The 11035-nt window shown below is 48.2% G+C and overlaps 1 protein-coding gene across 2 annotated transcripts; it reads left to right on the top strand.

The window, feature by feature from the left end:
- The first annotated feature begins 1992 nt into the window (after nt 1-1992).
- Sting1 (stimulator of interferon response cGAMP interactor 1) lies at nt 1993-9365 on the top strand. Of its 2 annotated transcripts, XM_015484814.2 has the most exons (8): nt 1993-2181; nt 3019-3117; nt 3760-3986; nt 4113-4296; nt 4510-4618; nt 6372-6610; nt 7468-7654; nt 8188-9365. In XM_015484814.2, exons 3-8 carry the CDS (start codon nt 3760-3762, stop codon nt 8379-8381), a joined length of 1140 nt encoding a protein of 379 aa, XP_015340300.1. In that variant the 5' UTR covers nt 1993-2181; nt 3019-3117; the 3' UTR covers nt 8382-9365. The 2 variants fall into 2 exon arrangements, with proteins under 2 accessions (XP_015340300.1, XP_048667597.1); XM_048811640.1 differs by lacking the exon at nt 3019-3117.
- The last annotated feature ends 1670 nt before the right edge of the window (nt 9366-11035 follow it).

Below are 11035 nucleotides of genomic sequence, written 5' to 3'. Positions count from 1 at the left end.
CTCTTGTGCCTCTTTTGACACATCCTGAAATTTCTTTCTGTGGCACAAATCAAGAACCTTCCAGGAGCTGGGTGTGGTGGCACATGCTTGTAATCCTAGAGATTCAGCAGGCTGAGGCAGGAGGATCACAAGTTCGAGATCAACCTTGGCAAGTTAATGAGACCTTGTCTCAAAATAAAAAATAAAGAACTGGGGATATAGCTCAGTGGTAGAGCACCCCTGGGTTTAATTCCCAGGAGCCCAATCCAGTGACAAGCTTAAATGGCACACTTTTAAGGAAAGCTAGACTTTTATTATTTCAATTTACCCCTCACAGTTGCAAGCTCAATGTATCCTTCATAGCCCTCATCCCATCTGCATTAATTACTTATTTGGATACTAATATTATATCCATTTCCCCAACTGAAAGCACCATGATCACAAGGCCTGGCCTGTGATACATTCACCAGCAATCCTATCCCATGCCTAGCACAGTCCTAGCACAAAAGAGAAAGACAGGACATGTGTGCACGGCATGCATGGATAAAATCTGTGCAGAAGAAACTCCCCACCTGACATTTAAAGACCCAGACACTGGGGCTTCAGTCCCCTCAGAGACCTTCTCTCTCTTGCCTTCTCTACAGGACTTTTTCTCCAGTCAGGCTAGCTCATGAACTGGCCCACCCATCAGGCTCTGGCTGGCCTCCCTGATTACTTGGTCTCCATCATCTCTATTCCTGACATCCAGGCTACAACTTGCTCTTTCTGGCCCCAGTGTTTCTGTGTCTTCAAGGCCTCCATTAGAAAAAGTCCAAACAGGGAAATGATTCAGAGAAACAGGGGACAGAAGCAGAGGGGAGAGAGGACAGAGGAAGGCGAAGGCATTCCCAAGGTAGACACAATATTGAGTTTTTCTCTTTTTAGTGCACACTTTAAACATTAAACAACATAGGTTCAATATAATGAGCAAAAGGGGGAAAATAAAATAAAAATCACCCAGATTCCTACTGCATAGAGTAATCATTTGTCATCTATCCTTCCAGACTTTTATGTAGCCAATTATACAGAAGAAAAAGCAAAGGGAATTCCCTATATCCTTATGAAGTAATTTTCAGAAACTAGGGAGTTTCTAGGAAGCTAAATTGCTCCTTGGGAAAGCAAAGGTAAGACTTTTCCTATGTCTGCTTCTTCTTCTTTTTTTTCTTTCTTTCTTTCTTTTTTTTTTTTTTTGGTATAGGGGATTGAACCCAGGGATGCTCACTGAGCCACATCCCTGGCTCTTATTTTAATATTTTATTTAGAGACAGGGTCTTGCTAAGTTGCTTAAGACCTCGCTAAGTTCCTGAAGCTGGCTTTGAACTCATGATCCTCCTGCCTCAGCCTCCCAAGCCGCTGGGATTACAGGAGTGTGCCACCAAGCCCTGCCTGTGTCTGCTTTTGATATGGGGAAGGTCTAGGTAAGGACCCTCTGACCTGGACAGGAATGACTATTGCTGCTCTGTGGGTGCTACATTAACCCAACTCCCCAGGCCTGCCCCCGTCCTCAAATCTAGCAGCTTGCCAGGCAGCAGCCAGGGTCTCTCCCTACACCAAGAGAAGCATGAATGAAACTTGATTCTGGTATTTTCCACCCCCACCAACCTCCCGTTCTTGAAATCAAGGCACAGAGCAAGCTGAGCTTTGGAGCAACTCACCAGACTCAAGTCCTTGCTCCCTCACTCAGGCAAGTTATTTCACCTCCCAGGGCCTTAGATCACTCATCTGTGACCCAGGGATAGAATAATAGCTACCTGATAAGGTAGCAGGGAGGACTAAGGGACATGATACACATAGCACTTGGCTGCAACGAGGCAAACGCTTCAGCATTGTTACTATCCACGTGTGACTTTTCTAAGCACTTTCTGAGAATTCACAGGCGTGGCCACTTCTGTGCAGAGCCAAAAAATCACTTTTTTCTGTGTGCAGGCCTCTCCCACCAAGCCCTTTGCTAAGAAGGAAGTAACTGTACTCATTTCCCCTCCCCTTCCTGAAGTCCCAGTCTTCAGAAAAAAAAGGATCTACAACTGGAAATCTGCTTTAAACAATTAACCAGCATTGCATGTGTTGCCTTTGGCCCTTGTGTGGAGTCCTGCTGGGTGTTGGTAGAGTGTTTTGGATCCTGGGGACTTGAGAGGAACCTGGTGTACAGGGTTGTGGCTACAGGTGCGTGTCTTTCTTTCTTTCCTTCTTTTCTTTCTTACTTTCTGGCCAGACTGCGGTGGCACACACCTGTAATCCCAGAGGCTTGGGAGGCTGAGGCAGGAGGAATGCAAGTTCAGAGCCAGCCTCAGCAAAAGCAAGGCGCTAAGCAAGTCAGTGAGATTCTGTCTATAAATAAAATGCAAAATAGGGCTGAAATGTGGCTCAGTGGTTGAGTGCCTCTGAGTTCAATCCCCGGTACCACCCCCCCGCAAAAAAATCTTTCTTTTTAAATATATATTTTTCAGTTGTAGTTGGACAACGAAACCTTTATTTATTTACTTACTTATTTATTTTTATGTGGTGCTGAGGATCGAACCCAGGGCCTCACACGTGTTAGGTGAGCGTTCTACCACTGAGCCACAACCCCAGCCACCAAAACTTTCTTTCTTTCTATACTGGGGATTGAAACCAGGAGCTACACTCCTAGTTCTTTTTATTTTTTACTTTGAGACAGGGTCTTACTACATTGTTGAGGCTGGTCTTGAGCTTGTGATTCTTCTGTCTTAGCCTCTTAAGTCGCTGGTTTTACAGTTTTGTGCACCACGGGCCCCCACAAGTGAGTGATTTTTTGAACCCACTCAGTTTTGGGATATCAAGACTATCAAAGGAGTTTTCTCAAACCTTACCCCCATTCTAAGACTCAGAACTGGCTCATCAGATCTTTGGGCACAGGGTTCTTCCTCCCTGCCGGAGGGCAGGAAATACCCTACACCCACTCCTAAAGCTAAGGTCTGGCAAGGTGCCCAACTTTGGGTGTTGCTGAGAAAACTTCAGTTATTTTGAACATTTGTTTTTTAGGCTGTACTCAGACAGGTTTCATTGGCTGCTGGTAGTTGCTGTGCCTGCCCTTCAACGTCTGTCATCTACCAGAAAGGACCTGTGTGTAGGAGGCAGAAGGTAGGATAAGGAGTGGCCCAGCCAGAGCCCCAAGGCTGGGGTCCTGGGTCCTGAGATCCAAAGGTCACCCTCACTACCTGAGCTCTGGTGTTCTACTTTACTGACTAAGGTCTTCCCTGGCGTGCGTTCTCGGGACAAGAAAGCCCAAGTCCCCAAAGGTCCCCCGGTGGGTTGGGCAGCTCATGTCAATTTTGAGTCAGGATCTGGGGATAGTTACTCCCTGCTTCCTTCCTTTTCTTTTTTCTTCTCTCTCTCTCTCTCTCTTAGACAGGACCTTGCTAGTTTGCTGAAGCTGCCCTCAAACTTACAATCCTTGTGTCTCAGCCTCCTGAACCCCTGGAATTACAAGCATGCACCACTGCACCCAGCTTCTGCCTGGTCTCTTTTCCACACCTGTGGTCTCACTGGGGCTGGGTGGAGTGTTTGTGTGCAGGCCTTGGTCTGTTCACCACAAATCTGTCCTAGACAGTAGCTGTGGGGTGCTGTGTGCCTGAGCTATCCCTTAGAGATATCTTTAAGACAAATCTGAGAGAATGACCGGGCGCCAGGAATGGGAACACTAGAGGAGGTGCCAGCCAGGGCCTTAGTCCCAGAAGGGCAGGAGAGTGACAGAGCATGTCATGGATTTCTTGGTGCCCACAGATGCCATGCTCCAGATTGCATCCATCCATCCCACATCCCAGGGGTCACCGGGCCCAGCAGATGGCCTTGATCCTGCTGGGGGCCTGCCTGGTGGCCCTTTGGGGACTTGGAAATTCTCCAGACCATACTCTTCAGTACCTGGTATTCTACTTAGCCTCTCTGCAGTTGGGACTGCTGTTAAAAGGGATCTGCTGTCTGGCTGAGGAGCTATGCCACATCCATTCCAGGTGACTTCCTATAATCCTTGTGGCAATTGGGTTCCCCACCAGTGTCACTCCCTTGACTTCCAGTCCCCTCCTTGAACGTCTCTGGCTGAACTGGTCTTGGGTCTGGGTCTGGGATGTCCTCTGCAGGTACCAAGGTAGCTACTGGAAGGCTGTGAGGGCCTGTGTGGATTGTCCCATCCGCGGTGGAGCTGTGCTGCTGCTGTCCTGCTATTTCTACTGCTCCCTCCCAAACCCCACTGGCCAGCCCCTCAGTTCGATGCTGGCCTTCCTGGGCTTCTCACAGGCCCTGAGCATCCTCCTGGGTCTCCAGGTATGGTGCAGAGGGAAATAGAAGGTCTGGTTGAATTGGGGCATGGTCTTGTGTGATCTGCCTAAGCTTAGAGCTGGGAGTGGAGTCCTGGGAGTGGAGTCTGTAATGTCCTGGGATGGTAGGTTCAGTGGTGTCAGAGAAGTGAGCAAGTCATCAGCAGGTTGGAAAGCTTCTTGGAAGAGGAGAGCTCTGGTCCCATCTTGTTGCCTACAGGGCCTGGCCCCAGCTGAAGTCTCTGCAGTCTGTGAAAAAAGGAACTTCAACGTTGCCCAAGGACTGGCATGGTCATATTACGTCGGATACCTGCGGCTGATCCTGCCAGGTAGGCTGCTCTCTGTGTACTCATTCCTAGACACCATAAGACACATAGCCTCTTGTGTTCCTAGAATGCACTATATTTTTCAAAGCATTTTTGTGTCTATCAAATTATTGGATTCCCAAAGCATCCTTGTCAGCCTGAACAATGTTGTTACTCTGCTTGTTTGGCAGTGAGGAATGTGGAGCCGGAAGCCATTCAGTGACTTGCCTAAGGTCATCTGTGAATGTTTTTTGATAAATATTTACCCTATGCCTTGTGCTTTTCCTTTTTTAACTCATATCTATGAAGAAGAGATAGTTATCATCCCTGTTTCTCTCTCTCTCTCTCCCTCTCTCTCTCTCTCTTTTGTATTGGGGATTGAACACAGGGATGCTTAATCACCAAACCACATCCATCCCCAGCCCTTTATATTTTTTGTTTTGAGACAGGGTCTTTTTAAATTGCCGAGACTGGCTTCTAACTTGTGATCCTCCTGCTTCAGCCTCCCAAGTAGCTGGGCTTAGAGGTGTGAGTCACTGCACCCAGTTTATCCCTATTTAAGAGATAAGAAAAGTGTGATTCTGAGAGATTAGTGACTTGTTCAGTGTTATACAGCTTAGTGGGCTTAGTGAGAGGAGGAGATAGGACTTGATCCCAGCTCTGTCCAGACCTGAACCCTTGACCCCTTCACTGTGGAGCCATAAGTCTTATTCCTTTGACATGCAGGCCAAGCCTGCAGCTCTTCCACATCTTATGGCTACCTGCCTTTCGCCCTAGGGCTTCTCCTAGGAGATGGTTCTGGAGTTAAAGGCCTGGCTCTCTGCCAGAAAATGTTAGCAATTTCACCTCCCGGAGCTCTGGCCACCTCTGAGAGCTCTGAAAGCTGTGATGGGAAGGGGAAGAATTGGCACTGAAGCCTGTGAAAAGGAGAAGGAGAAACAGGGTGGTGGGTTTAGGAAGAAGACCATTAGGTACTCTTCTCCACCGTTCGCTGGCCTCCTGTACTATGAGATTGGACTTGAACTGGACATGGTGGAATGGCTATAATTCCAGCAACTCAGGAGGCTGAGGTAGGAGGATTACAAGTTTGAGGCCAGCCTCAGCAATTTAGTGAGATCCTATCTCAAAATAAGAAAATAAAAAGGGCTGGGCCTGGCATGGTGGCACATGCCTATAATCCCAGTGACTTGGGAGGCTGAGGCAGGAGGATATCAAGTTCAAAGCCAGCCTCAGCAAAAAGTGAAGCACTAAGCAACCGAGTGAGACCCTGTCTCTAAATAAAAATATAAAATAGGACTGGGGATGAGGCTCATTGGTCAAGTGCCCTGAGTTCAATCCCTGGTACCAAAAAAAGGGAGTGCGGGGGCTGGGACCGGGCATGGTGGTGCACACCTTTAATCCCAGCAGTTTAGGAGGCTGAGACAGGAGAATCGTGAGTTCAAAGCCAGTCTCAGCAATTTAGTGAGGTCCTAAGCAACTCAGTGAGGCCCTGTCTCTATATAAAATACAAAAAAGGGCTGGGGATGTGGCTTATGATTAAGTACCCCTGAGTTCAATTCCCAGTACCAAAAACAAAACATAGGGCTGAGGATGTCACACAGTGGCAAAGAGCCTCTAGGTTCAACCTCTAGTCCCAAAGCAAACACACAATGAGAGTGGACTAGACCCTCAATTCTCTTGTACCCATAGACTAAGGGAGGACAATGGCCTTGGTATTAGTCCCGAATTTCATGGGATGCAGGGTTTACAGAGATGACTTCTTGACTTCCCTACCTAGGACTCCGGGCTCGGATCCAAACTTATAACCAGTTCCACAACAACATGCTACGAGGTGCAGGGAGCCAACGGCTGTATATCCTCTTCCCGCTGGAGTGTGGGGTGCCTGATGACCTGAGTGTAGCTGACCCCAACATTCGCTTCCTGCATACTCTGCCCCAGCAGAGTGCTGACCGTGCTGGCATCAAGGGCCGGGTTTACTCCAACAGCATCTATGAGCTTCTGGAGAATGGGAAGCCGGTGAGCTCACAAGGAGGTAGGGGGTCCCTGGAAGACCTCCAGGACCCTGGGCTCTGACCAAGCACTGATAAAAATTCAAGATGCTTCTCCGAGCCTCGGTTGGTCCCAGGGCTAGCAAGATTCAGTTCTGAATGGTAATAGTAAATAACATTTCTTAAGCATTTACTGCATGCCAGGTGCCATTCTGAGTGGATCATATTACCATTCCATTGAAACTCACCATGTCTCTGGGGATAGGGACTGTTACGATGCCTACCTTACAAAGGAAGAAACTGAGGCTCAGAGACAGTGAAAAAGTGGATGATTTCAGCTTGAGTATAGTATGCTCTTGATCACCAAGCTGCCCTAAATGCAGGCTGTGAGACCATCTGAAGAGTTTCCTGGGGCTGGAGTGGTGGCTCAGTGGTAGAGTGCATGCCTAGCATGCATGAGGCACTGGGTTCGATCCTTGGCACCACATAAAAAACAAGCTAATGTATCCACCTAAAACTAAAGATACATAAATAAATAAATATTAAAAAAAAAAAAGTTTCCTGTAGGTATGGGGAAACCCAGACCACAGTTGGAGCCCAGAGCCCCGCACCCAGACTCCACTTCCAGCTGGAGCAGCTGCTGTAGGTCTTGCCCTGGGATCTTAGAAGGATCTGTGAAGGATAAGATTTGCCCAATCTAGTCCTGATTTCAGGAGGGAGGTGTCAGGTGAAGGCAGATCAGAGAGCACAGACATCATCAGTGGCCACCTCCCAGAACTCGGTTTCTGCAGACTGAGGGAACGGGGCCTCAGCCCAAAGCACTGCAGTCCAGAGTCTGTCTGCCTAGACAGAAACTCAATCTGTTCTTTCTTTCACCTCCTCCAGGCAGGTACCTGTGTCCTGGAGTATGCCACCCCCTTGCAGACCTTGTTTGCCATGTCACAGGATGGCAGAGCTGGCTTTAGCCGGGAGGATCGGCTTGAACAGGCCAAACTCTTCTGTCGAACACTTGAGGACATCCTGGCAGAAGTCCCTGAGTGTCAGAACAACTGTCGCCTCATTGTCTACCAGGGTGAGGGGTTGATAGACTGGGGGGGCAGGAGGAGTCAGGGTCTGTGGGTCCCTAGAGAGTAAGAAGGCAGCACTTTCCTGAGCCATCTCAAGTGGTCAGGGAGGTCAAACCCTGCCCCTTTCTTCTGTGGGAAAGGTTCCCCTACCAACCTGGGACACTAGATTGCTTTCTGAGGTTTTTGGCTATAGACACTGGGTGGAGCCTGAAGAGGTGGGTTCTGGGAGTCCCTTGTTTTATCTAGGAATGCCATGGGAAGCAGAAGAGTCCTTGGCTAGAGAATAGGGAGCACAAGAGAAGAGGGCTGCAGCCTCAGCTCTACCTTGACTGTGTGACCTTTTGTATCACCATCTCTAAGACCAAGAGAATGGAATTCCATGACCTCTAAAACCACTTCTAACTAGGATTCCATTGAGCCTCTAGCCCCAGAGGCTGTGGGTGGGTGGGAAGAGGGGGTAGGGAGGAATGGGGGATCTTCTCTAAGTATGTTCCAGTGGGTTTAGGATCCTAACTCCTGTCCCATGACCCCACTCCAGAATCTGCAGAGGGGAGCAGCTTCTTGCTGTCACAGGAAGTTCTCCGGCACATGCGGCAGGAGGAAAAAGAGGAGGTTACTTTGAGCACCATGGGGACCTCAGTGGTGCCCAGTTCCTCCACCCTGTCCCAAGAGCCCAAGCTCCTCATCAGTGATATGGAACAGCCTCTCCCACTCCGCACTGATGTCTTCTGAGGCCCAGGGTCATCTTGCCTGAGCCTTCGAGAATCAGAACTGGAGCTTGCTTCAACTGCTGGATGTTCAGCAGAGCCATGCCTCCCAAAGAGGACTTTGCAGAGAAAGTTTCTGGACTTGACATCTCCAGATGAGTCCTGTATCCATGGGCAAGCCATTTTACCTTTTTGAGCTGTAATCTCTTCTACAAAATGGGATTATAATTATTGCCCTACCTCACAGGGTTGTTTTGAGGACTGTGCATATGTAGAAGTTTTGTCTAAGCTCTAAGTACCAGGTAAACTTAAGGGGTATGCCAGTTATTTTCCATTAGACCCTCTAGTGCCCAGGGACAGATTTGTCTGGGTGGCACAACAGACTCTCTTGTCCTTGGATTTCTGGTCATCTTTGCTCAATGGGGAGCTTCAGCAGGAGAATGGAGGGAGGAAGAGGTTGGGGTGTTTATCCCAACTCCCTCCTGGCAGTTCAAAAGTCAAGTGGGCTCTCTTGACAAGTGACCCTCCTGGCAAACCTGTCCATCTCCAGGTTTGGGGAACTGCCTCCTCTCCTTACCCCTGGCAATGGCATTGGCTCTCCAGTAAAGGCCTCATTCTCACTTGTGGTTTCCTTATGTCCTGCCCTTTTTCAATGTCCCTTTTTATTTGAAGTGGTGGTGGTGGTGTGTGTGTGTGTGTGGGGGGTGTACCAGGAATTGAACCCAGGGGCACTGGACCACTGAGCCACATCCCCAGCCCTATTTCATATTTTATTTTGAGACAGGGTCTCACTGAGTTGCTTAGTGCCTCCCAATTGCTGAGCCTGGTTTTGAATTTATAATTCTCCTGTTTCAGCCTCCCAAGCGTCTGGGATTACAGGCCTGTGCCACCACACCTGACTCTCAATAGTCATTTCTCTAGTCCTTTTTTGAGCTCAGATTACCTACTTTGAGTATGTCATCATTTTGCTGTTGGACTTTGCCAGATTAAAAAAAAAAAATTGTGTTTATCTGCTCTGATGTTCAGACCTAAATCCAAGCATGCTTCCACGCACCTCTCATCCTGTACAGGGCAGTGTGGGGTGGGTGCCACTTCAGTCTGGGCAGAGCCTACCAGTTGGCAAAGAGCATAGAGTCAGGCGGTATCCCCTAACCTCCCTGCCTTTTCAATGCCCTTTCAGTATCTCCGGTGAGTGGCTTGGGGAGCAGGGGCCGGAGGATAGGCTGAACCAGTACACAGATGCCATGAGTGGCATCCAGGGCCCACTGAATAAATGTCCCCAGATGAGAGAGCCTGAGATAGGATCAAGGAGGAAGAGTTTGTGTGAGAAGATGGGACATCCCCTGGGATGTCTTGGACAACACAGCTAGTCATCATGCCATATGTTATGGCATCATCCTCAGAACAGAGCCACTGTGGTGGCACAGTTGCCCCTCACTGGGGGGGAAGGCAGCCTGTTTCTACTAGTTCCATCTGGGATGACTTGCTCCCTCCCGCCTACCTTTGTTGCTTTTCCAACTTTGTTTTTTGATACGTAGGGTTTTTGTTGTTTGTTTTTTTGGTACTGGGGATTGGACCCAGGGGTGCTTTATCCCTGGATCACAATTCCAGCCATTTTTATTATTATGTTTTTTAAATTTTGAGATAGTGTCTCTTTAATTTGCTTAGAGCCTTGCTATATTGCTGAGGCTGGCCTTGAATTTGTGGTCCTCTTGCCTCAGCCTTCTGAACCGCTGAGATTACAGACATGCCACCATAGCTAGCTCCACCTTTGTTTTAAAATTTTTTTTCATTTGTAGATGAACACCATACCTTTATTTTATTTATTTGTTTTTATATGGTGCTAAGGATCAAACCCTTTGCCTCACACATGCTAGGCAAGTGCTCTACCACTGAGCTACAAACCAGCCCCTCCACCTTTTTATTTTTATCACAAATGCTCAATAAGCATTTCTGAGTGCAGCATCATTTTGAAGAAATGTTCCGCACAGAGAAAACCAGCTACTCCTATGGACAACAGAGTCAAGGGAATCAAGGGGGAAACTATCCCCTTGCCCAGCTGTTCCAGCCATATTCCTTCCAAGACCTGAGATTCTTCCATCATGTCAGTTACTCTTACACCAGAAACCAGTCCAGAATCAAGGGCCTCGGACTTGACCTTGCTCCACCCATCAGCGCCCAGCATGGTGGCCAGTGTGTAGAGCTTAATGGCCCCAAGTTCAAACCCTGACTCCAGGTCAAGGATGTGGCTCAGTATACAGTACTTGCCTAGCATGTATGAGGTCCTGGCTTCCATCCCTACCCAGTACTATAAAACAGGTAAATAGATATAATGTCCTGACTCTACCACTTGGTATTTGCATCTGTCTGGGTGTTTCTTGTTTGTTCGTTTGTTTTGTTTTGTTTTAGTACTGGGAATTGAACCCAGTTGCTCTACCACTGAGCTATTTTTTATTTTGAGACGGACTCTCTAAATTGCACTGACTGACCTCAAACTTGCAATCTTCCTGCCTCAGCCTCCCAAGTAGCTAAGATTGTGCCATTGTGCCTGGGTAGGAAATGTTTTGTGGTAAATTCTAGGCTTATTTCTACAGGACCATGTGGATAGAAAGTGGGAGATGATGAGAATCCCCAAATTCCCCCATCACACCCTGAGAAGGCAAGACAGAGTCAGTGGGG

This window comes from Marmota marmota, unplaced genomic scaffold (genome assembly GCF_001458135.2).
Source record: "Marmota marmota marmota unplaced genomic scaffold, marMar, whole genome shotgun sequence".
NCBI lineage: Eukaryota > Metazoa > Chordata > Mammalia > Rodentia > Sciuridae > Marmota > Marmota marmota.
The sequence above is the reverse complement of the archived record's forward strand: the minus strand, read 5'-3'. Positions and strand labels throughout refer to the sequence as shown.

Bases quoted from the DNA above. Each gene is read 5' to 3' on its own strand.
- Sting1 (XM_048811640.1), top strand. From the start codon at position 3,760: ATGCCATGCTCCAGATTGCATCCATCCATCCCACATCCCAGGGGTCAC. The intron at 4,297-4,509 runs GTATGGTGCAGA...TGTTGCCTACAG, and splicing joins GCATCCTCCTGGGTCTCCAG to GGCCTGGCCCCAGCTGAAGT. The intron at 6,611-7,467 runs GTGAGCTCACAA...CACCTCCTCCAG, and splicing joins TTCTGGAGAATGGGAAGCCG to GCAGGTACCTGTGTCCTGGA.